At 37.5% G+C, this 27,088-nt stretch overlaps 1 protein-coding gene across 6 annotated transcripts in view; it reads right to left on the bottom strand.

Annotated features, from left to right (window-relative positions):
* The window catches only part of LOC117295953 (transducin-like enhancer protein 4), a 76,190-nt gene that overhangs the window by 5,050 nt on the left and 44,052 nt on the right, over positions 1-27,088 (bottom strand). For 5 of the 6 annotated variants that reach the window (XM_033778764.1, XM_033778766.1, XM_033778762.1 and 2 more), the window contains 11 exons: positions 21,207-21,320; positions 19,402-19,464; positions 19,030-19,173; positions 18,374-18,497; positions 17,719-17,837; positions 13,187-13,266; positions 4,646-4,826; positions 2,672-2,842; positions 1,704-1,849; positions 752-863; positions 116-198 (listed from right to left, as the gene is read on the bottom strand). In XM_033778764.1, coding sequence (XP_033634655.1) covers positions 116-198; positions 752-863; positions 1,704-1,849; positions 2,672-2,842; positions 4,646-4,826; positions 13,187-13,266; positions 17,719-17,837; positions 18,374-18,497; positions 19,030-19,173; positions 19,402-19,464; positions 21,207-21,320 — 1,337 coding nt within the window. The remainder of the gene's footprint in view (positions 1-115; positions 199-751; positions 864-1,703; positions 1,850-2,671; positions 2,843-4,645; positions 4,827-13,186; positions 13,267-17,718; positions 17,838-18,373; positions 18,498-19,029; positions 19,174-19,401; positions 19,465-21,206; positions 21,321-27,088) is intronic. The other variant, XM_033778763.1, reaches the window with a different exon arrangement.

Consider the following 27,088-nt stretch of genomic DNA (forward strand, 5'->3'; position numbering starts at 1 on the left):
AAGTCTCAATCAAAATTTAAGAAAGTAGGCAGCGAAACAAAAAACTGCCGCCAAAACAGAGAGTGATTTTATTGTTTTTACCCAAATAATAAATAATATAACTTAAATATCTTACCCCACAGCTAGCCAGTCGCCTGCCGGGCAGTAGCCCAAGGAGAATATCTGTGATGTAAAGTCATGCTGCTGCAACTGTCTGCCCTGTACCAACAAAAAACACAACAACAAATATTGCTGAAAGCATGTCGTATAAAGGCTCTGGTTTAACTGCTAATACCTCAAAATAGTTGTCGTTTCTCATAATGTTTTACATCAACAGGTCCACATTGCTCATTACCAAGTAAGTTTTTATGCTAATATATATTTTGCAATCGTGTCCAGTGCCTTTAAGCACAAAAAATAGCGGAGTAAAACAAAAATATGCTTATCAGAATATGGTTACCAGCCAAAATACAATCCCACATGTAGAATCTGTAACTGGTATCATGCTCATATTAGCTCAGCAGAAAATTGCCACGGTTACCAGCAAAAATTACATCAGTTTTTGCTTTGCAAAAAAATTTGTCAAGCACTTTTTTTTCTGCTTAAACAGCTTTATGAAATTGGGCCCAGATCTAGTCTGGCACTAACAAATTCAGTGAACGAGTGAACAACTACATGAACTATGGACGCAGATTTTATTACGTTATCTTGGGACCCAAAGTAACCTTTCGGAAGATCCCCAAACAGCAAGTGAGATTTCCCTCCGACTTACTTCTCTGAGATCCCACGAGCGTATCGTGTTATCGAGACCTCCAGTCCAGAGTTTGGTGCCGTCTGGTGAGATGTCTATACAACTTGCTCCATCCGTGTGCCCCTGGAATTGTCTGTATTCAGTAAGAGGAAGGTTAAATGGAATAAGAAAATTGGAACAGGCTGTTAGTGTCTGACCATTTAGTATCAGACACTGCGGTTTTTTGGATATTATGTTGGCCTGCTATACGTAATAGCCTGTGTGCCCCTGGAATTATCTGTAAAATAACACGAAGGGGAAGGTCGAATGGAATAACAAAATTGGAACAGGTTGTTAGCGTCCGACCATCCAGTATCAGCCACTGTGGTTTTTGAATGATAGATACACATGTAAACTATTTTGGCCTGCTATACGTAATAGCCTGTGCGCCCCTGGACATGTCTGTAGTAGAAGGAAGGTCAAATGGAATAAGAACATTGGAACAGCTTGGGAATGTCTGACCATTTGTCGATATCAGACACTGTTTTTTTTTTTGATAAATAAACGTTGTCAGCCTGCTATATATGTAGTAGCCTGTATGCCACTGGATATGTCTGTAATAATATAAAGGAAGGTTAAGTGGAACAAAGAAAATTTGAATAGGTTGTTAGTGTCTGACCATTCAGTATCAGCCCCTGTGGTTTTGAACTGTTTATTAAAACCATCAGTGTCTGGCCTTTAAATGCACTTGTGTTGTAATTTTTGTTTTGTTTTGCAATTATTGATAATCTGAGACAATCTGTTTCTTTAGCAAATTTTTGAAGTTAATACATTTTGTTATATATTAATGCTGCTTGGTGTGTGTTGGGTTGGTCTATGTGGTCACTGATCGTGATTTATTTTGTTGAAAGGTTAATACTTAAGGGGGAAACATGCAGCTGCTCTGGAACTAAGTTGGATCACTGCCGAGGCAAGACCCTTTTTTAAAATTTACCTGACAAGTGTTTGGTTGTGCAGGTCCCACACGGCGATGTTTCCGTCGCTACAACAGCTGAAGCAAACCTTGGAGTCTGGGCTGATGGCCAGGGCATAACAGGCTGGGGCACTTGACGTCAACTCGGCCTTTATTCTGGGGGTTGGCTATGATTTCGGATAAAGAATAAGAAGAAAAAACAACCACGGTCATTTTTGATGATGGATGGGGAAGCGCAAAGAGAAATGTGATGAGATTTTTGTTTAAAGTGATGAGTTTTAGAGTGGATTTTGAGGTTTGATAAATGCGTCACCCGCCTCCCTTCGGGACTGGCAGACATGGTTTAAATTACACCTGACAGGTAATCAATGGTCAGCCAGGAGCAGATTTCAACTACAGAGACAGAGAAAGTGATTTCAGGCGGAAACCTATTTCTGCTTTTCGCAGCCCAGTGAAAAGGCCCATGTTGGTCACTAGCACAGCTCCTTCATCTTAATCTAATGAATGAAGAAAACAACAACCCACAACACACACTAGAGGTTTGTTTAAATGGTGTATAAGCTGAGGCCATCCCTTTGTTCTCCTATTGTTTTGACTTAGGTCCCATTGTTTTTTTTAGCGACATTCCCATTGGTTTGTACATGAAAAATCAAAATGAAGACTTTCTTATTACACCTTTTCCTCGAGTCAGTTTTATGTGCCATACACTCAGTGGACATTCCTTTGTTATGTGCACTTGAGAAAACTTATATTCTTCCAACACTGTGAAACGAAATTTGTGGACAATTCACATAGTATTTCAAGTCCCTCGGCTGTGTGGACTACTCAGGTGCAAACTTTGTACAACCAACCTTATGGGTCAGATTTGTGGGCTCATACCATTATTGTTCTACAATTCCTTTTTCTAAAATATTGCTCTACACACAAGGGCCCTTCCGTAAGCCCACACAAAGATAACAACTGAACTCAGCAAAAATGTTGAAACTTACTGCGGCAAGATCCCAGATCGATAACGTGCTTGCTTCTCCGCCGACGAGTAACGTCCGTCCGTCCGGTAGTAGTTTACACGATCGGATGTAGTTTTCTCGATTGAGGCAATCCAGCTGCGAGACTGGGCTCTTAGTACCAGGTTGACTGATGTCCCATACCTTAACACATCCCTGAAGAATTAATAGACAAAAACAGAACAAAAAACAAACTTTAATGGTCTTTGAACTTTTCGGTTTCACATGGAATTTGTTTGAGAAAGGAAATTCATTTAATTAACTTCATAAAATTAAGTTAATTGCTTCTCCCCACCCAGGAGTACGACACTAAACACGTACGGTGTCTTATTCTGGGCCTCAATAGTTTGACCAGGATTCTAACCCACAGCAGGCCTGGAAATTACCTCAATAGTTTGACCAGGATTCTAACCCACAGCAGGCCTGGAAATTACCTCAATAGTTTGACCAGGATTCTAACCCACAGCAGGCCTGGAAATTACCTCAATAGTTTGACCAGGATTCTAACCCACAGCAGGCCTGGAAATTACCTCAATAGTTTGACCAGGATTCTAACCCACAGCAGGCCTGGAAATTACCTCAATAGTTTGACCAGGATTCTAACCCACAGCAGGCTTGGAAATTACCTCAATAGTTTGACCAGGATTCTAACCCACAGCAGGCCTGGAAATTACCTCAATAGTTTGACCAGGATTCTAACCCACAGCAGGCCTGGAAATTACCTCAATAGTTTGACCAGGATTCTAACCCACAGCAGGCCTGGAAATTACACGCATGCCACAGAGAGCATGGCCTCCATTGCCCCTGGTCTTAATGACCCTCCAAAATGTTCCAATAGACTTTAAGAGTTTCCAATTGAAGTGCCCTTTGCAAAATTGAAATGGCCATGCCCTTTCAACATGTTCAAAGATGAAATTCCAGGCCTACACAATCTGATGACTAACCCACTTGAACTTGAGTCTGGTACTATAGACCAAACGGCTACTACAACTTGTTAACAGAAACTCTCAAAAGGTGATTCCAATGAGGAAAAAACTACGGTACAATGTACCTGATATTCTTATAACATAATCCAGCTGTTATCTTTTTTTAACATGTAACAAAAAATGTCAACCGGTAAGGACTGTGTTAACAATCAAGAGCAAATGCACTTCTATGTAATTATCACCATATGTACAGACATAGCTAATTTGGATGATCGTTTGACGTACCCTTTTCCAAAGAAAATGTCTGAACAAAAAATCATGATAGATAGTATGTCAGCACGGGAAGTAGTTAATTCAGGGCAGGACTGTTGCGATGACCTTTTGGGGGCATGGAAGTAGGTCAATGCTTGGAGCCCTTTTTTTGTTTGCAGTCGCTGTGGACGTTTTGTTTTTAGTTTTTACAGCTGTTATCGTTTGGAAAAACTAGGCTCAATTCCACAGAGATGTCTAAAGCACATGTATAACATTGGTAATTTTCAAAGACCAGCATTTGCACTGTTTCTATACAAAGATGTTTCTTGTTTTATTGTTTTTATTGTTATGTACATAATTATAGGCTTTTAAAATATTTTTGTGTGTTCCACCTTTCCTGTAATTTGGGGCTCATCCCCTGTTGGTTTGGTCAATAAAATATAAATAGATGTAAATATTTATGTATGTGACTTTTTTAGGCCCTTTTTCCAGGAGCACAAATATTTCTTTATTCCCTTTATGCAATAAGTCTAACATTCATTATGCAAAAGGGGCCAGGGCTCGATTTCACAGAAAGCTAAGATTGGTCACAAGTTTTGTTCAAATCTTTATTGGTTGGCAAAGTGTGATGCCACAATACAAATCACTATGGTGATGTTGACATTTCATCTTAAAAGATGAATCTTGTTGCTTTGTAAAAAATTGAGCCTGGGCTATCTTTTCCTTTGTTTGGCTGGAACTGCATGAAAGAAGGTTTTTCAATATGGCTTCCATTGCGTACCTTGCCTCCAGTATAAACATGTCTCGTTGGGTTACTTATGGTCACTGCACACACAACTTCTCCGTGGTTCAAGGTGTTGATTTGGCGGGCGTGTCGCGGGATACCAGGACCTTTAAGTGCATCAGGTGGGAAGGGAACCGGTTGCATCTGTCCGTCCGCGCTTACGTGAAAAGAATAAGCACTGCCAAAAAGGGGAACAAACAAAAATCAAGAAATTGCGTTACGTACAAAGTCATAGTCCTTTCCTTGTATAAACATAAATCTAACTTTAAGTAAAACTTTAAAGAAATTAAATTAATTTTTAAGCTCAAATTATTACTACGCTTAACAAGAGGGGTACCCACCATTAATAAGTGAAGTTTAACAAAGGGAAACCTAATATGAGCGTGATATGTTGATGCCTAATGTTTTGTGTCTGTCATGTAAAATTGGTACATTTCTGTGGAGTTTTGATGCTTAAAACCACACACTGTGAAGCCCACTTCATACTTTACAAGATAGCAAATGCGAAACAAATTTTGGTGATGCAAAAAATATAATCGATACGTAATGTTTTTTTCCAATTGTGACTCAAGAGAATATGCTGAGCTTTATTTTTTGCTTGAAGGATGATCTGGGCTTTAGAGTTAATGTGGGTTATAAAGTGGCTGTCTTGTGCATTGTACACAAAGTTAACATTTTCCTTTGTCTAAATGAGATTTATTCCAGCCCATTTAAGAAAGCAAACGATCAGAGAATATTGTTTCAATCTTTCACAACTGCTAACTTGTTTGTTTGATGTATGCCTAGATGTTGTGTATTTGACTTGGATTTGCTAATATTTTGATTGATACCACCTAAGCGTCACTTAATGTTTAATTTTGTCATCAAGGAGAAACATAATAATACTTGTCAAGTCTGCTCTGAGCAGTGTTTTTAATATTTACATGTACGATTACATAGATCTCAAAAGAATAAAGCCACCCATTGTGGGAGCTGCAATATTTAATAATAATAATAAAAAATAAACAACAACAAAGAAAAACAGAGACAAACATTTTCTAGTTTGCCCACAAGAAAGAGAAAACAACAAGCTCCTCTCAGAGGTTAAACAAATTTTGACTTCTGTGCCTAAGTCTATGTGGGTACAGGGAACCAGACCACGATTAAATATACCACAAGAAAATCAGTCTGATCTCAGGCATGCAAGTGCAGTTTGTCAAAAAAATAAAATGAAATTTCAACAGAGTAAGACTTTGCCCAGAGATACCAACATTTCCATCTTGATATCAGGAAGTTTTTGTACAACTATCAGAGAGATTTTTTGAGTTGCATTTCAACATAAATGGAAAAAAAAAATCCATAATCAGAGATTTTTAATATTTTTTCAGACATACAAATGCAGTTTGTCCAACAAAGTAGCAAGACTTTGTCAGAGCTGCAAACATTTGCATCTTAATATCAGGAAGAATTTGTACGAAACATCAGAGAGATATTTAGAATTGCGTTTCAACACAATAGGGAAAAAGTTGCCATAATCCGATATTTTTTCCTTTAGGGAACTTTCTGCAGAATCGGGGAGAGTTGCGGCTCTGCTTTGTGCTGTGTTTTTAAATTTCACATCTGGGGCACCCAACACGTGGAAAACAGCTGAGAAAATTGCATGCCTGTGATTTTCTGAATGTTTTTTGCTACTTTTGCCTCAGACTTTTGCACAGTTCACTCTTGGCTACTGTCTGTATAAGGAACAAATAATGGTGGATTTTCTCCACCAGGCTAACTTTAAAAAAGTCTGAATTCGGAAGAAAGTCTGAAATTTCTCACCCCTGTCAGGGAAGGATTTCATCCAGCACTTTTGCATAGCAAAACATTTTGACTTCACAGATTAATATTGAGTCACAATAGATGGTTTTTGGAGTAGCAATCGACACACTTTGCATAGCATTTTGCTTTGCTAGGTAAGGGGAAATCGTTCACAAAGAAACAAACCGGCGATCTTGTTCAAAATAAGATGGCCCAACCAAAATGCATTGTGAGAGTGGTGACATTGGGTGATTTTGGGTCAATCTTACAATTTTGTTATCAAATGTCAGAAGGCAAAGAGTCAAGGAAAACCATTCAGGGAATACCTGCCTTTCTCATTTCTTGTGGTCAAGGTACATGTAATGTAATCGTGACTGTGGAAAAACTGCTCAACTGGATTTTTAACAACCTACTTATACTGTAGTGAACACGCATTACTCTAGATGCAAATAAGTGGACTAAATTAATAAGGTAAACTGTGAGATATGACGAGGGAATTCCAGATGCAACCATTTCCCCCCTCCAAGGATTGCCCCAGGATTTTGAATAATCTATCAAAGACTCTATTTTAACTAAATTGAGTTTGCAATGAACGAGCCCATGGATGACTCAAACCTTGGTATTGATCCTGGAATGCAATACCTACAATAGGATGAGGGGATGATGCGGGTGCCAGCCTAAAACATTTGCATGCCAAACAATGAAAAAGTTGCCTGCGATTAAGACAAAATGGCTGCTGTACAGATCAACCAATAAGGTTTCTTGTACTTTGCCAGTTTTTTGTATATTAAAAAAATATGTCCTCACTTCAAAACACACCTTAAAAAAAAAAAAAAAAAAAGCATTGAAAACAGTTTGTAAAAAAAAAAATGAAAAAAACAAAAGGGTTCTTGTACTTTTGCCAGTTTTTGTTTATGTATGTAAAAACATACTCCAACTTCAAAACACACATCCAAAAAAACAAAATAAAAACAAAACATAAATAAAAACTTAGTTTCCACAACACATGAAACTGTTTAGCCGACAGAAAATTTTCAGCAAGCTAAGAAGAAAAAGGTTTGTTTGTTGTACTTGCTGGAAAAGGAAGGCTAGACCAGGAATTACTTTTTTGCGACAGTCATAACTGGCATTTGGGGAATATCTTATGACCGTAATACTTATTTTTCTATTTAAGGCAAAGTAAACCTTTGGTTCTAGAATTTTGGATTGTTTTAATCCTGCGTTAATGAAGATATAATATACAATTACAATGAAACTGACCTGTGAAAATCTTATTTCAAAAGGTGGTAGCGTTTTTGAGTTGCCGAAAATCTGGAGCAGTTATGTCCACAAAGGAAGAATAATCTCTAATTTGAAATACACAATCTGATAAATGTTTCATGCAGAACAATTCTCAGATTGAAATCTTCTTTAAGAGTTCTTCATTCTAAAACCAAATTCTCTTTAAGGGAATTTTTATGGTCAATAATCTTTGGAGTAACTAACTACCAACGGAATACCCCCGCTAAAAGATTACATTTATTCCAGTGGCTATAATGTGCTAAGTGGACAGGTGGAAACTAATAATGTTAAAACTTATTAATATTGAATAGTAATTTCAAACGATAGAAAAACTAGTTAACTTCAGTAAGTTAATAAGAGTTGGATTCTAAAAGGCAGTGAAGTGCTATAATTTGTCTTTTTCTGTGTACATTTTTCGATACATGAATACTTACAACAGCAAAATTGCACTTTGAGAACATAATAATGTTGAAAGATTTTTTTTTCTTCAGGCTGATAAATATTTAAAAGGACAAAGAAATTAATGCCTAAATCTAATAATAAAAAAAAATTAAAAATAAATAAAAATGCCTTTCTACGAAAGCACAAAATAAGTAAATAATTTATTCCCGCGAGATAACGATTGATATTCATTAATACTAATAATTTGACAGTTCCTTTGGAGAGATTGCACACCATTGGGTATTATTTAGATTGATTGTCTATCCCTGAAAACTTTAATCGAACAGTAAATGTGGGAACCCAGTTGCCGGGCACAAGGTGAGAGGGTATTTTTAATTAATTATTTTATAGATATTTTGGTGAAGAGAAATACATACAAAAGAAGCAAATTTTAAGGAGGAATATACTTAATTCATCTCAAGTTATAATTCTTATAAAGTTTTCTCAGGGTGTGGTTGGGGTAGTAGAGGATAAACCCTTACTCCCCCACCTCCTATCCATACCCCAAGCTTTGCAACTGACCACACATCATCAAAGCCCACGCTTTTAAAAACCATCCTTTTTAGCCTCCCGATAGGGAATCATTTAGCAAGTTTCTATTCTCCAAAAAACTGTGCAAGGCAGCTAAACTTCTCAACTTTTACTGACTTTTCTGTGCACTTAATGAATCTAAGTAAACGATTCCCTTAAACCATAGATGCGTTGAAAAACATTTCACCAAAGGTGTACATCTCTCTCTAGTGGAAGACCTACAGGTTACCAGACTCTTCTCCAGACAAACAATCAATAAAATTGATTGTTCACTCTATTTTAGCTGTGCAAAACAGTCACATTCTCTTTTGGTTGTCTAGGGTACCCATTGCAGGATGCTAGGGTACCCCTCCCGGGACCAGTAGGAGTTAGTATGATGAGAGTACGAATCCTAGCTTGTCCACGGACATGCACGTTTCCCCAACCCCAAAACATCATCCACATACCAAGTAAATCCCTATATTATGCTTGAATGTATGATGATGCTAAGTAATCCCAACCAGCACAAATCTCCCCAAATCTATCACACAGCTTTGGCTTTCAAAGCATCCACTTTTAGCAATACCAAGGGGAATAATCGTTAGAGAACCCTGAACACCTGGTATTTCCGATTAATATTGAAAGCACCCTCGTTCAGAGCTACAAATTCCACAATGGTTGAAAAAATATTCAAATTCAAATTCATTACCATAAAATGTTAGGAGTATAAAACTACAACCTTGACTGATTCAATACAACTACCCCCATCATAGTATATGTATATATTTCATTTTTTAACCAGTTCACTTCAGAATCAAGACTTTGCCTGTAACCCATGCCGGACTATTTCAATTCGCACAAGCACTTTTACTTTTCTAGCCATTAATAATTTGTTTTGTCAATGAAAGGTGTTTGGACACCCATAGTGTGATTTGAATGGCTCTGTTCTTTATTGGTCATGTCTCTGAAGTACTATGAACCAATTGGAAAGCCATTATGTCAAGGCTGATCATCAAATCAAGCCTGGTTGAACAGAATTTCATGGCCTCTGCATGTTGCGTGAGAGTCTTATGCCATTGTTGTGTCCTTTGAAGTGAACCAGTTAAAGCAGACCATTTGAATATATTACACTTAACTACGATCCAGTTTCCCTTATGCCCAATCTAATTTGAGTTGCGTTATATGTTTTTGTTGTACAACTGAGTGAAAATTTAACCACCGCTTTTTAAAAAACAAGGCTTTGAAATGAATAAATATTTTGTCAGTGCTGGCACATCGTTTGAGTGGAAATTTTTTAAAAAGATTGAAAACTTCGCCAACGAAAATTTTAATCTTTATTGTTCAACTTCTTTAGAGAGTAACTAATGAAGTGCCAACAATTAATTATTTAAATTAAAGATTAGTCAGAAAGAAATCCAATAAAATATTAAAAAGTACAAATAAAATATCTACCCTGACAGGGTCTACATGTAAGATGTGCAAACAAAATTTGTTAAATTATTTTCTAATTTTTTTTTTTTTACAATGGACATGCAATGAGTTAAAAACTGTTCATTGTTTGAATGAAGAGTTACTGTATGTAATATTGAGCTCATGCATTGTTAGTCTGTATTGATATAAGTTGAAGACATTTGATCGTGTTTTGAATCATTAGAGCTGTTGTCACCCAGTAACAAGGTACTCCACAGCTGCCAACTTTTGCATCTTGCGATCAGGAAGATTTATTTTTCAACAACCAGAGAGCATAATAGGAAATAATTTCCATAATCAGAGGAGATTTCTTGTTGGAGAACTTTCTGAAGAATCAGGGAAACTTGGCATCTATGGGTTATGAGTCAAAACAACAGCAGAGGGCGCAATTTTGATATTTTCACCAAAGGACAACCATGAGGAGTTTCTCAAGAGGTTAATTTTTATTCTACTCAGGACTACTTGGGTGACTTAAGACAATGAAAGCTAATTCAGGGCCGGCCAACCAAAGTAACTTGTATCAGTATTGCGTATCTGTGATTTATGTTGTTACGTTTGATGATAAAATTTCAATCTGAGAAGATTCCAGAACCCAGTTGCATGGCTCTGCTTACTGCTTACTGCAGAGTTCGCTTCCAGGGTTACACAGCCAAATCTCTGTGCTCTGGTAATTACTCAAAATAATTATTAGATAAAACCTTACTTGGTAACAATGGTTGATAGTATAAAACATTGTGAGAAATGGCTCCCTCTGAAGTAACATAGTTTTCAAGAAAGAAGTAATTTTCCACAAAATTGATTTCGAGACATCAGATTTAGAATTTGAGGTCTCGAAATTAAGCATCTGAGCTGAAAGCACACGACTTTGTGTGACAAGGGTGTTTTTTCTTTCAATATTATCTCGCAACTTCGACAACCAATTGAGCTAAAATTTTCACACTTTGGTATTTATGCATATGTTGAGATACACCAAGTGAGAAGACTGGTCTTTTACAATTACTAATAGTGTCCAGTGTGTTTAAAAAGAAGAAGGCTTAAAAGGAAAGCACGCCCCAAATTTCTGTGCTACTTCCATGCGTCGATTTTGCTGTTACTGTAAGTGATAGGTTTTGGGTCAACCGAAGCCATGAAAAACACGTTTTTATTTAATTATTTATTTATTTTATATATTATTATTTTATTTGTTTATTAATTTTATCAATGAATTATTATTTTTTACCTCATTTTAATTTTAATTTTCTTTTGTATTTTTTGGGGGGCCTTGTTTTGTACAGGTTATAAAATAGCCTAATGAATATAAAAAAAATAGGTTTAAAAGGAAACCCATTCGTTGCAATAATTGATTTTAATTCATTTTTTAATTGTCTGATGGGAAATTGTCATTTTCATTTGTTAGCATTGGCCAATGGCCAAAGTACATTCTTCCATAATAGCCAAAAAATTGCTTTCTGAGCGCATTCCCACAATGAGGACTTGTACAGATACTGATTGAGTCAAAAGACTCTGGGAATGTTTTCTATTAAATCACCTCCCCCCCCCCACAATATCTTTTTTCTCTCCCTCCAACCCCAATTAATGAAGTCCACAAATCCAGCCAAATGATTCCAGACAGACAGACAGACAAACAAACGAACAGGTGGGGAAAGACAGCAATTTCTTCTCACAAAAGAAACACGCTTTTAAGCAAGTAACTTTTGGTGTCAGAGTCTAGAAACACTAAAAAAAAAAAAAAAAACTTTATTCTTTATTAAGAAAAAAAGCTTAAAACCATTTTTGGGAAAGCTTAAAAACATTTTTTTTGGGAAAAAAATGCACAGACAAACGGACGGTCAATCAGACAAGGGTTGGGATAGGTCGACAGAAAACACAGTCCCCTCTAAACAGCGAAATAATACTTTCCCGTTTCAAACGTGTGTAATCCACCCCCTTCATTTTGCAAGTCTGGGGCCGCCCCTTACACTAACAAACAGACAGAACAATCCAAACAAACAAGAACATCACACTTCCTTAGAAGCAGGAGGGCCATGCAGAATTGAAAATCGAAAAAAGATGAAACTTACCGGCGTTGAAGCAGTTGAAGCCAGACCAAACGAGGGGGTGAGGGGGGATGAAGTGTTTCAATTGACTTAAAAATCAAAATGTTTTTTGTTTTTTCTTGAAAATCAAACTGAAATTTTTCATGTAAGGGCTATAGGCAATAGAGTTTGTATGTCACAAGGAATGTGGGATACTAAGTTATTTGGTGTGAGTTGTATCTTATCAGTTTGGTCTGACCCCAACTGTTTCTATGCTACGGCTTACTTAATGTAAAGCGCATTGAGACGTTATTGTGAAATGCGCTAATAAGAACTAGTTATTATTATTATTATTATTCTAATTATTACTTCATTACATCTTTTACTCTAAATGCTTGTGCGTTTATTTAAATCATTTTGCGACTTTGGTTGGCTTACCCATCATCAAGCTTTTGTGGAAAAAAAATTTAGATGATTTTTAAACTTTTTGGTTTTTAGAGAAAAACAAAAGCTCAAAACTAATGTCTACATGTTGTTGTTAGTGTGCAGAAATGAAATTTTGAATGATTTGGGTTACACACTTTATAACAGTAAAACAAAAAATCTGTTTAAATATTTACTAATATTTTGTACATGAATATTTTATATATTTTTTAATCAAGCCAAATTTGTTTTTTTTGATTTTTTTTCCATTTTGCTAATCTCTCAGAATAAATCTGCATAGCATTAGGTCGTGACGAGTGTTTGATTACAACGACTGATATGAGAAAGATTTATATCCTGAGTTTGTTTGTGTGTGCATGTGTATCTGAAAGAATCCCATCTCTAGGTTTTGCGTTTTTTTTTTTTTTTTTCTGATTGAAATCAAATTCTGCATGGGCCCCCTGCGTGAGTCTGCCTCTCTCCCAACTCTCGCTCTCTCTCTTGTTACGATCCTACTGCATAGGGCAGCTGTGTCCCATGGGTGCAGCGGTAGGGGGACCAGGGCCAGGCAGACGAGGCGCTCTGGCGCTAGATGGAAGATGGCATTGGGTGAACTTACGGCTTGCCTCCCGGTATGCCAGCCAGTCCTGAAATGCGATTGTGCGAATGGGGGTCAAACGGCACCTGTGCATGATTGAACTGCAAAGAAACACAGACAGCGAGAAAAAACCAAATGGTGGATTTGGTCCTTTTTTGGTGGAGGAGTATGGAAAAAAAGACAAACACAAGAGAAAAAACAAAAACTCAAAGGGAAGGAAGTTTTTTTTTCCTTTCGGAGTCATGAACAAAGAGTCTGGCATGAGAATTCATCTACGTTAATAAAGATTTTGTTTCAAGTAATATTCTACTTTCACTTTTTCACCCCCCAAACATTTTTGAGTTTGATGTGGTTAAAATTTACTGAATGGATGATTTCTCAAAGACCAGATAAACTCTGTGACTCAGAGAGGAAAAAACACCAGAAAGACTGGGGGAAAACGCAGAATTAAGAAGAGAGAAATAGTGGAAGTCAAAAATAATAAAGAACAGAGCCCGGCAAATTAAGGCAAGCAAAAGAAAACAGCCATGGCCTATTGTCTTGTGGTTCTTGGGTTTTTTCCCCCTGCCCAAAACGAAGCCACGTATACAATTAAATTTGGTAAAAACGGTTCATTCTGAATGCTGCATTAAAACAGCAAAACCCTTAATTAAACCCTAAACTTTTGAAAGTGAGAAATAAACTGAGTCTTCTTTATTGATTCAAACATGAGAGGTTTGTTTACAAATAAATTTCTCGTAACTTTTGTATACGTTTTATCCAGCTATAAAACTTTCCAGGCAAAAAAAAAAGAGTTAACAAATCAGAAAAAAGAGAGGATTTTTGTTTTAAATGTTTGTGATACAGACTTATAAAGGGAGTTGCCCCCCAAAACTTTGCCATGCAAAAAATGACCAAATCCAACGAAGCAAATAAAAAGAAGCAGCAAATATTTTGTTGTTCACAGTCATAACATGAAGACTCAACAAACCACACAACCATTCTGGGCATGCAATAGAAAAGAAAGGTACTTCAAATCCAGTACCAGAAAAAAAATCTAAAGGCAGTACCCCTCCGCAAGGGAAGGGGTATTTAGAGAAACTGCCTGAAGTTTTTCGTCTTACATGCAAGGGTTTACATTCTCAAAGACAGACAAGAAGAAGACCAGAAAATACAGAAATATGTCTCTAGGTACACCTTTCATCCTAAGCATGGTATTCCATTTGTCTTTACAGTGATATCTTTCACCCAGTCATTGAGTCTTGATTGGCTACAACCATAATGCAGACAACCATTGCATTGCCTCGTTAACAACTGCTTAAAGCCCGGTTCATACTTCCTGCGAATGCAAAGCAAATTTTGATCTCCCATGGCTGTTTTCACAGAGGATGTTCGCAGGAGTTGAACACAACTCCACTGTTGCGATTTATTCGTTGCGAATTTGTGACGACAAGATACGTATCGCATTTGCATTTGCAGGAAGTATGAACCAGGCTTTAGTCTTGTGCAGATTCAAACTTGTCTGGAATTGCTTTCGTTCAACGCACATTGCTTCAACACATGAAGGAAACAACCTTGCGCACTTGTGAGTCCCAATGTTCGAATACTACCAGACTTGCTTAGTCTTCAATCGTAAAGAGTGTGGCAATCTTTTCACATGAACCAGAAAGTAAGTTCTTGTTTTCAAAACTAACAAATCTAAGACAATCAGGCTTCATATCTCCGAAACAGACAGGTGCCTTTAAGTAGAGTCAATTTGCTCATTGGAAATTTTAATTGACACACAGGGAACAAGACTAATGGATGAAAGCTGTACTAAGAGTACAGACACTTTGGCATGTTGTGTTTCAATCACGTAAGGCACACTGACTCATAACAAAACTTGCTAGTTGATTTGACTTGTCTCTTTAAATAAATAAATATACACGTAGTGTCGAACTGTTTGTTCACCAACGTTAAACGTTGACAGCATTTGGGTATCGTCTAACAGATGTAGTTAATTTAGCTTATTGGAAATTAGCATGAGTCATTGATTAAATTAAACCCTAACCATCCTACTAATGACTGATCATTCAATCTCGTTAATGATTTTTGCATGACATGGTGAAAGCACTTAGATTGACTGTGCCTTGCGGACTTTAAGTGGTGAATGGAAATGTAGATAGTGTTCATTTCATTCTGAGCTCTGAGTAAAAGGAGATTGGAGTGCCATGGCCATATGGGCAAGAGTACCCGGCTCAAGTTCTGGTGTTACAGAGAGTATGGGTCTTGGTCGTGAAACTTGTGTTCTTGAGCAAGACACTTAACCCTACTAGACTATACCAATCCAATACACAGGCTTCATGTCCTATCCAAAGGACAGAGCATTTATGGTAAAGTATCTAACTCAAGTGCCATGACCGGGACTCGAACCACACTCCACTGATCAGAAACATCAGAGCTCCAGTCCGGTGCTCTTATCCGTTTGGCCACAACGCGATTACGATTTATTCTCTCGGTATATACAATTAAATTTGTTTTTCCTCAACATCAGCTTGGCTCAAAGATTATGTGCAGCTTCCTCAAAGGGGGCGGGGGGATTTAATAAAAATAGAGAGCTTATGACAGTTCAAATTAATTGGGTAAACTTTTTCTAACCTCGGAGTCTAGAGCTTAATCAAGTATTGGCTTTGGGGAGGGGGGGAAAGTCAAGTCAAACAAACTTGGCAGGAGATTAAACAAGTCAGTGTTTCTGTCGTTTACTTCAAACACAACATGCAGAAGAGTCTATTAACATTGTCAAGCAGTAATCACTAAATGTTAAAAATAAACACAGGATACAAGACTGCTACTGATGTCTCTAGTATTTACTGTCCTGACAATCCTGACAGGTTTTTACGGGTAAGTGTGGATCTTTTTTTTCTTCCCCGTTGTACCATTTTTTTTAAGGGTAAAAATGTTCATTTTGTAATTTTAGGTAACAAACAAATAGTTTTGTGGAACAATTTAAAACGCTTGCATCTCTGTTTAGTTCATAATGAATTTTGTGTGTTTTATTTTGCAACAGTTAGTTAATCTTGTATCCCTTGTTTATTGTTCTTTTTATTTATTTGGCAGGTATTTTATCTCAAGAAACAGGATGGATTTTCAGCGATCAAATATTTTAATTCTAGAATCAGGAAAGAGTTTGAAAAATTACATTTTAACAGGTACATAGAATAGAGCAGGTCCATTTTTGCAATCAACCTTTAGTTTGAGAGGGCGGTATAAATCTCAATGACGACACTTTGGGAGTCAAATTAGTCTTACTATGACAGAGCTGGCAACATTTTTGTCTCAGAGAGATAATTATAAATCAACATTCAACTAAAATGAGGGGAAAGTAATGCTAATCAAGGAGATTGTTTTAATTTGTTTGAGAAAGAGCGATTTATTTTTCAGTGAACTGTCTGCAGAATCAGAGACAGTTTGGCAGCTCTGCCATGGAGGGTGAATTTTAGGCAATGCACCTGTGCTGAGATTCAGACCATTTTGTTTTTACACTATTCATCAACAATAGTGGAGATCAATGTTTGCATGCAAATTGACTTCCAACATGGGTACCTAGCGGCAGGCTGTTGCCACAGGCTGTATATAGTAGCCATTTTATGACGTTACTAGGGGTCTACAGACTGTATGATTACATTGGAAGATCAACAGTCAGAAATAATATTTTTTGTTCTACAATATAACACTTTTAATTTTTTCAGGCAGAACTTTGTAGAGCTTGTTTGAATTTGCATCAATTATTCAATTCAAACCCATTCAAAAGTAAATTGTTGTTCATTTGATCCTTTCTATCCTGCATATTGAGATAAAACACCAAATAACATTTCTTTGAAGAGGCTGTCCTCAATTCTCCATCAGTTTTTAAAAAGTACACAAATCATACACTGCTTCAAAAGGTCAATTATTCCAGTCAGCTTTCCAGAGTAAATGCAGTCAATTACAAGAATCCCATTTGTGTCAATTCAAACAAATGCCATCAGTAGGCTCATCAAATTTAGGTATTTGCAATGTTGTAAAAGCTAACGAGTAAGGTTTACAATGCAGTTTAACATTATTTACGACTGTCGAATCAAATTCATAAGGGGATTTAACACACTTGTGCATTAGGTGTGAGCAAAGTCTCCTTCAAGATAATGGATGGTCAGCTTTAAGATGGTTGTATAAATGAAAATGCAAGTCAGACGTTTACATAAGCCCCACTATTTTCTTATTTTGTTGTTAATGCAATTTTGTCCGAATATAGCACAGGAATACGAAAGAAATCAAATACCCAAGTGTAGCTACATACTCTTCTAGTGGTTGAATGTTTTAAAGAATGTAATATAATTTAGTTTTAATTAATTTTAATTTGTCCATACAATTGTACATGCTCAGTGTTTGACAAATGAAGTTTTTTGTTAGCGCCCTAGAGCATGTCGCAAAGATAAGGCGCTATACAAATTATTATGATTTGTGTACTTTTTTAAAATAACAGTCAAACTGAAGACACCTCCTAAAAAAATGTTCTTAACTTTATGAGATTCCTCTCACAGTGAGTGGAAACTTACCATTGGACCTCTATATGTGTTCATAGCCCCTGGTGAAATGTTATTGTGTAGACCCGGAGCAACGTACGGGTTGGGCATATCATGGTTCATGCCGGGGCCTGGCATGAATGGGTAGGACCCTGGTCGAAGAAAACAGATCAACAAAATTTAAAAAACAAATCAAGTTTAAAGGGTTTTGATACCTTTTGTAGATCAAGTTTTTTGGCCATGACATGAAACCCTACTCATTGTGAATGAGGATGTATGTAGTATAATTTATCTCCATTAGTCGTCAAGTTTTTGAGAACAAAAAGTGAAAGTCACGGATTAATGTTTTTAGGAGAGTCGAGTAAACCCGTTGTACATGTACATCAATGTGCTGATATTATTTTCACTGAGACAACATTGTTTTTGTGAAATTGTTTTATTCATTTCTAAACGCAAGCAGGTAAGTAATATTTTAGTAAGGGAAGCTTTCTACCATTATTATCTTTAAACTGGGTAAGTTAATGTAAATCTGCAGACGCTTGCGTTTTGTGCCGTACAAACAAATATCCCAAACCCTTTTAGGACCAGCTTGAAGGAAACGGGCAACAAGTGATCTGTGCTGAAGTTCATTTGAAATGAGGTATGAGATTGAAGAGGTAAGAAGAGGTATATGATGCATGTGACCTACCCAACGGGGGCACCTTCCCAACGGGTGGTTTTAGCCCGGGTACACTGCTGCTTGAGCCCGGTGTTGCTGCCCCACTACTTGTGGGTGTTTCTGACTTGGGAACCGGTGACGGCAGTTTGTCATTCTAGAAAGACAAAGAAAACAAAATCGATTGGTAAATATTTTTCAAAATAAAAATTATACAACTAAAAATTGAAGTTTCAGTTTTTAGAAATTTTTGAACCCCAAAACAAATTTTGAACCTAACAAGCACAGTTTCTTAACAATACTGTTTTGGCCAGTGATAAAAATAATTAATCGCAAAACAATGACTTAGTGTTTGTAATTAAAAAACAAATATTGCGAATGCAAAAAAAACCCCCCCCCCAAAAAAAAAAAAAAAAAAACTAACCCAAAGCAACCCTTTTTGGAAGACTTTTGCGATGCTGGCGGTAGTAGACATAACAGTCCTTTTTTGCGGCTCTTAGCGTGTAGGTCTGAGCACACGCACTACTGGCCAGAACTGTAAAAAAGGACCGTCCAAAAGTCTCCCTTTGCTGGAAAACTTGTAACAAACCCATAGACTCAAGAGAGTGATTTTAAAGATGTTAAAGACCCTAAAAGATAGAGTGATGTACATCTATTAAACCTAAAGATAACCACTTGAGTCTACAAACCTCTTTGACTTTTGAGTTTGGTGTGCTTGCACTTGATGCTATGCTGTTGGGTGTGCTGGAGCGTTCTTTCTTCGTCCTGTGCTTGTCTGTGTTGTTCTCCCTTGGTGATGATCTCTCGCCGTTGGCTTGTGGGGAAACGGGATCCTGTTGAGAGAAAGAGTGCAACCACAAATGTTATCGTTTTGTGGACCCTAAGTGCTTTGATTTTGTATACATGTACTTTCGAAAAGAGAGAACACAAAAGAGTTGACTAACATACAAATGTTTCTTCAAGTTTTTATCAGAATGTGGAACTTGGTGGGTTAGTTTATAAAAAAACTGAAATAAAATAATTCAAATTCTTGGTAAAAGCATTCCAAGTTGTACACTTACTATACCAACCTCATTTGATACATCCACAACTAGATTATCGTCACTCTTTTCTGCTTCGCTGTCCTGCATGGGAGGAGAGGGTTATGTGTCATTTAGTAAAAGAGACTCGACGGTCATTTTGCATTGATAACGTCCTTCTATGTTTTGGACAAACTTCATTAAACAAAAAATTATTAAGCTGTTGAGAAAGACTCTGCTTTTAAGGTTGAAATAAAAGGCCATTAAAAATAATTTTGTAAGAACGAGGAATCATTCTGAATATTTAATAACTTATTAGATGCCATAACCTTAATAGAAATAATTAGAGAAAAGACTTCATCTCTCACAGGATGGGCTGTGCCTGTATTAACCTGGAGTCACCCATATATAAGCATTGGTTTAAAATGCGAAGTCAACCACCCGGTTTTAACATTAAGAAGTACCCCCCTTTAAAAAAACACAGCATAATGAGTTAACAAATCGCAATAAAAGATGCAAACAGAACAATAACCCCCCCCCCCCAGCCGACACGACTGCCGCCGCGACAACCACAAGCCGGCCACATTTATAAACTGACTGCCAAGTTAATATGATATCCACAAGCCGGTGATAGATTCCTCACTTAAAGCACGGACAAGCGCACTTTACTCCCGTCAGGTCCAATGATGCTGATCGCGCCTTATCCCGGGGAAAAGGGGGCTTACAAACCTTACCATGAGTAATCGCATTATCGCCCACGGGAAATTGGATGTGACCAAGTGGTGCAACAAAAGTCAGCTTTCGTATGGGGTCTTGATAAGCAGGCAGGCCCTCAGTCGGGGTGTGGGGAAAGAGGGGGGGGGGGGTTATATGAGTACCCTGTTGCGGCTACTAACTATCCCTTAGGAAGGTCATCATAAATGCGTTTCAAACGGTGGCCTTGGCTGATAACACAATGCGTTATCATTGGTCATCTCGCACACACTACGGTTACAAAAAAAGGGTCTCTGCTCTTTCGGGGTAATTATACGATTATTTTTTTTCGGTGACAAACCATCACCTTAAGGCTTAGTATCTGGAAATGGAAAGTTTGAGAGTAAGTATATAGCGACAAATTGAGACGGGTTGGTTTGCCTTTCTCTGCCTGACAACCTGTCATCTGTTTAAATGAGAGCGCTTGCATGTGTATTCAGTTGCAAATGTCATCCTTAACATCTCACTGGCAGGGTTTTTTCCCCAAGAACTTGAGTGGGTTGATAATTCTTGCTCATTTTCTTACAGGTTTGATATAAATACATGCAAATAAACTTCTTAAATCCCTTAAAAGGAGTTTCATGGTTACATTACATGATGGGAACAATTTTAAAGAAAGATTATTATGTTTTTTTATTTCATTCTGTTTGGAAGAACATGAAGTCCACAGTAAAATCGAGAGTGAAATGGAGGATTGCACATATCATCTAAGTAATACCCACTGAACTGCATCAAATCATGAAACTGCTGCCCTTGTGCTAATGAAAGGAATATACAGGATTTGTAGGGTTGACATAATAGTCACAGACAGTGTTCATGGTTTGTCACCTGTGAAAATTTGGGCTTAATTATAGTACAGGAGAAAATATTGAAAAACCATGCACAATTTTCAACATGGAAACACATTGTCCTTAACTTGAGATTAACCAAAACTGAAGGTTTTTTAGGTTCTCAAATTTGACTACGTGTCAGAAAAAACAATCATAATGGCCTTTACCAAAATCCTTAATAACACCTTTAAAGAACTGTCTTTTCATAGAAAAATTGTGGGAAAAAACAGGACTAACAGTTGAGTAAACATTGAGAGTGCTCACCCCCGACTCTTTCTCGTCTCTCTTTCTCTTAGCGTTCTTGGAACTTGATTCTCCGTGATCAGAGGAGCCACGATACTTATCGGACGAACTCCTGTCTGGCGGGGAAACTGAATTCTGCAGAAAAACAAAAATAGGAAAAATGATAAGTCTTCACAATTTTTAATAAGCTAGTAGTCTGTTGTACATTTAATTGTTATTAATTAAAAAAGTTGTTATTATCCCCTTTGGATGAGCAAGGAAAGAAGTCAACTGGGCGGTCAGGTTGGTGTAGCAGTGTCTTGCCTCGCCTTCCACCTCTGGGACCACGGTTCGAATTCCACCGGGGGCACTATGTGGATTGTATTTTCAGTCCATACATGACCACGTGGGTTTTCGCTAGACTCAACATCCCACATCTAAAACTGAAATTTCTTCCTTGTCTTCTTTCTTCTGCCTTGAGAACAATAGCACTATCCAGATTTCACACTGGGAATTGTTTTTCAGGCAACTTGGAGGCAACAACTCGAATGCAATGTATGCAGAAGGAACACTTCAGCACAAGAGACATTACATCCAACTTTAACTCACTATCTCCAAGACAATAACAAGCAAACTGAAATGTGACTGATTTTTTTCTATTAAGAGATTGCCAAAAAGCTGGTTGACTGTTTTGGCTTGTGTGACATGGCCTACACAGCACGACACTTCACATTCCTAATCAAGCGTCTAGATTAGAAAAGTGTTTTTCAGAAAATAAAAACGGTTAGCCTTGTTCACTGCAGGAGAGTCTCTACACAACAAGACTGCATACAGATTGTCTGTTCATGTATGAAACATCAAATATTTATGAAATCTTTCAACATATGTTTACATTCTTTCAACATGTGTCAACGGATACCAAAAATAACTCAATCCAAATGCTATTCATGAATGAATATTTTATGGATTTGTTTTTCATGTAGTTTAAATAAACATGAAGCGCACCCTTTTGTAAACGGACACCAACAAAACCCAATACATATTATACATGAATGCATATATGACTTGTTTTTCATGTAGTTTTAAATGAACACAGAGTGCCTCATTACACATGCCCTAGCACCACCTGTCAGGTACAATCTATAATCTATCACCCCTGTGTTTAACATAGGTCCTCCTTGTTCATTAAACATTACGGCCTTTTGTTCTGCCCACGCTTCGCTCTTGTATCACGGTAGCAACAGAACATAACCCCGGTACAACACACTACTTGTAAACACTGTTGTTGATAGAAATGCACATCCAAAGTTCTGGTTACGGTAAACATGGTTTCGGGTTGTATTCATAATGAAACCAGACCAACATTGGAATCATCGATCCTAAATTTAGAGGCCATATTATATAGGTTGCATTTCAAGCTCATCTTAAAAATTAAAAATAAATTAAATCACAATTTGATTTGCAATTATTCTTATAAACAAAGATTTTTTAGTCTCATTTTCATGGACTTTCAAATGTTTTATGCTAAAAAAAAAAAAAATCATAATTTGATTTTAAATAATTTGGTTACATGAAAGTTTTATTAGTCTCATTTCCATGGACTTGTCACCGATGTAAACAAAATTTAAAAGTTAGGCTAACAATGGCCAATACCTTTCGCTAACCTTCTAAATGCCTTTGTACCAACTAGCTTTGGTTTGAAAATGTTGACACAATTTGGTCAAAGTTTGCTTTGTTCACCAGAGTGGAATACAGCACACTTAATTAGTGGTCAGAGAAATTAGTGGTCCATTAAACAGCCCTATTCAGAATCCCGACTTTAATTAAGGGATTGTCACATCAAATAACCAAAAGATGAGTCTCAATTAATTTGACACGAGACAGGATCTGTTGAGCGCCGTCCCTGAATCCATTAATAGCAAATTGACAATTAAAATATTTTAAAAAAGGGACACTCCTCACAAATACACAAACTTTACTGCAATCCCCTGGTGGCATCCCCCTGATAAAAACAAACAAGCTTGTTTTCCCTCTGGTGGAAGTCCGTCATTACTTAGGGCAGTATTTGATATTTCCCTTCAAAATTAAAACGGCACTTAAAAAACCCTGAGTGACAACTGCGAGTCTTTTCAATTAGGAGATTAAGCCGACAGTGAACTGCTTATTACAGATCCCAAACGGACCAATATAACCTAATTCCACTTGACATACATAATAGAAGTAAATGCAATCCCCTGATGTGGATCTCTCCCCCAGAATTTCTGCTTTATTTTTGTCAACCTTGTTTCCTTCCCTAATGTCCCAGAATCTCTCTAGGGAAGGGTGCTTGTAAGTCCCGCCCAATTCAACAAGGCCCGAGATATATCACTGGTAAACTCAAAGTACTGATCCCCATTAGTGTTTTTCTACACCGGTCCCCTGCCATGATTGGTAACAAAAGGCAGCTTTGCCAACCTGTCAACAACTGTTTATTCAGAGTCTCTTTAGACCCCCCTTGCAGGACACCAGGGTAAATTTGCCCAAGCATTCCCCTCCATTTAAAGCTTTAAGACCTACTGCAAACAGGTCACCAGGAATAAATTAAGGAGAACTAGGGAAACACACCAACCTCCCACTTCAAAATAATCCCCCAAAATAGAAGAGAGAAAAGAAAACCCGAAGCAAATACTCGACACATAATACGTAGGTTGCAAATCAAAAGACTGGGCTGACAAACATGGTAGAGAATGGTGGTCTGTGAGAAGTGTTTATGGACTACTTCTTGGTCAATAGTGAAGAGTGGACTTAGATGAATGACACAGCTGCAATCCCCACCCCCCCCCCCTCCTCAATTCAAGTGGGGAGCTGGAACCTCTTAAGTTGGTTTGAAGAGCAAATATAGTCAGGAATACAATGTGGACAGTTAAATAAGAACCCTTGTGTCTGCCGAGCACAATTGGGGCACTCATATAGCAGGGTTTCGGAGACTGCATGCTTTCTACCAGGAAACAGATATTTAGACTATTATTTATTTCCCTTAGTTTCCTTTCCTCCCTCCTTTTACCTTCCTCATTATTCAAAGTAAAGCTTTCACTGGACATTTATATTGACTTTTAAATAAGAAATTCTGGTTCCAGGACGCAGTTAAATGTCAGGGTATTATTAAGGGCAGGGAAACAATGATCGATGACTGTGTTGCTATGAATAATTCATTCTCAGAGACGGAGACAGGTATCCAAGCCTTAGCTAAAGAGCATTTTCCTGCACATACATGAACTTCCACGGCAACTCTTTCCAATTAAGTCTGTACTCCGGTCGCCGCTTGCGACTCATTTTGATTCAGGCGCTCCGAGGCATTGATAAAATTCACCAGTAAATATCCGTGGATTATGTACACAGCGCAGCCGGAGGGGAAGCGTGCCCACAGCCAAATCCAGCCGCGCATATTCATTCGGCTTGCCTCTCACTCGCAGAATTCATCCCGCTGTAATATGATCATGTACTTCTGTTGCGCCATGGCGACAGGGGGGCAAACGCTGACAGGCGTACACGTCCAATGACTAACGCCGTGCAAACACGGCCATGCCTGTGTGCAGTTCATATTGAAGGAGTAGCGACACCCCAATTGAAAATGCCAACGAAATTTGCACAGGCACTTGTCCATAACACTCAGGGATGCTCAATACAGCTCTAAATCACCTAGCCACAAAACATCATATTGAAAAACCATCACGAGGAGGGTCTGCGGCCCCTCCATCTTCCTTCTATTTGTCCTGTCAACACACAATTAAACCTTTTCTGCCTTTAGTCAACGGCCAAAACGAGAGAAGAGGGAAAAAATGAGGGGGGGGGGTGGCTTGAGTGCCAAAACACGCTCAATAAAATACAACGTGCTCATAAGACCATGGGCAAATATAGGTCCGTGTCTGCTCGCTGGCAGAGCAAACACTCCAAAGTGAGCTTGGGTTTGTGTGCCAAAAAGCAAATAAGCGGCGGGCAGAGAACGGTATATAAGGATTCCCGCCACAAAACAAGAGGCAATATTGGCCAACAGCTCTACGCATCGCCGACGAGCAGACAGCTGGACCCTGTGTCAATAACACGACCACCAATCACAGATTTGTCTGTCTCGTTTTGTTAAAATGGCTTTAAATAATTGAACTCATCATCACGGTAAACTCACCTTCCACTAATTGCTTGCATCTAGATTTTTTTTTTTATCTGAAGGAAGGCGAGGACAAACAGTGTCAAGCTTGTGTCAATAATAAAAGCAAAATAGATCCCTGACGTAATTGACATTGTTTTTACATAATTTATCGTTGTCGCATAATTTGAATTTAGGCTTGTCGTGCTCTGGGCAGTGAACGTGCAGTTGAATTAGTTACACACCTTTGTGAAACTTTATGCTAGAATTTATTATAAATTATTAGATTACAGCGTTATTTTTTACTTGCCCTGCTTAGCCCTAGCGAGATGATTGAATTGATCGAAGTACCAGGAGATGCTGATTAAAAAAAACTGTCTTTGTTATCGGAAAAAAGGCCTTTGTCAGCAACAATAAACAGCTGCCGTGTTGAAATTAACCTTAACAACCTCGACAAGGTTCCAAAAACACAACTTCCTTACAACACGCTTCAACACTGATTCCCAAAGCCAATCACCAAATTAAACCATTTTTTTGTCAGACATACAAAATATTTACAGACCAAAAAAAAAGATACCCCCAAGTTAGAAATTACATTTGTAACAACCCAATTTTAAAATATAAGGTTTGAATTTGAATAGTCACTTCCAAAACGAAAAAAGTACATTTCAATTGATAAATGGAAATAGATGTAACTGTTTGTCAATATGACAACGTTCTTATCTGTCTTAACAGTGGTCCGATGGCTAAAGATCAATCAAAATTAACCTCAAGTGGTCTGATTGGCTAGCAGTGCTGACAAGCTTCCTTATTTCATTTTGAAATATGGACCAGAGTAAAAGATGATGGACAATGTTAAGGCAATCCCTAAATATCAAGTTATAAAATCACAAGGGAAACTTTTGGATTTCAGTTCAGATTAATTCAGTGAATTTTCCTAAATTCTCATTATCGAAGAACTAGCTCAAATCATTGCAGTAACTCTCAATCCAAATAAACATGCATTCTTGAATCGACGTGTGCATTAGCCCCTGACGAAAAAAAAAACACTTTCGTGACCGGGAAGGCAGTCATTCAAAATGGCCGAAATTAATACGTTGCCCCGTCACTGAATTAATTTGCAATAATATGAGGCGCTGTCGCCACACACAACTACAGCAACCATAGACAGCCAATATGTTTGCCAATCCGCGAGGCAAATGTTTAGAGAACGCAGGTTTAATTCCAGGCCCATTTGCCTGAACCAATATTGACACTGGGTGTTTAAATATCGTATCTAAGTCCAAAGCTGTGTATTGTTTAGCTTGTATAAAGGTTACCGCGCCCGGAAGAATAAGTGCAAGGGTTTTGTATTGTATGTATTGCCTCTCCAACTTCACATTTGTTCGCTATTTATTCTCTTCAATAACAACATTATATGATGACTTGATAACATAGAATGATTTTATTTACGAGTTGTTGTTGTGTTTAGTTTTCTTCGAAAAAGCACTCATGTACTTGAAGATTTTCATTTTAAGATGATTTAAGATGCGGCATTTAAATAATGCTAGTAGCCACCATTTCATCTCAATACATATTTATAAGTTGTCATGTTGAGGGTTCATTAATGATAGCCAAAACACCATATTTATTAATATTTTTTAATAATTTGTTTTCTTTCTCATTGTGCAGTTACAGTTTTTTGGGGTTTTTTTTAGGTTGTTTTTGCAAAAATTATTTATCAAAATAGATTTTACGTCTGTTCAGTGTGCAGGAATTTGCATTTGGATTTGAGGTCATCCTAAATTTCAATTGAGTTCAT

The sequence above is a fragment of the Asterias rubens genome, chromosome 10, assembly GCF_902459465.1.
Source record: "Asterias rubens chromosome 10, eAstRub1.3, whole genome shotgun sequence".
NCBI lineage: Eukaryota > Metazoa > Echinodermata > Asteroidea > Forcipulatida > Asteriidae > Asterias > Asterias rubens.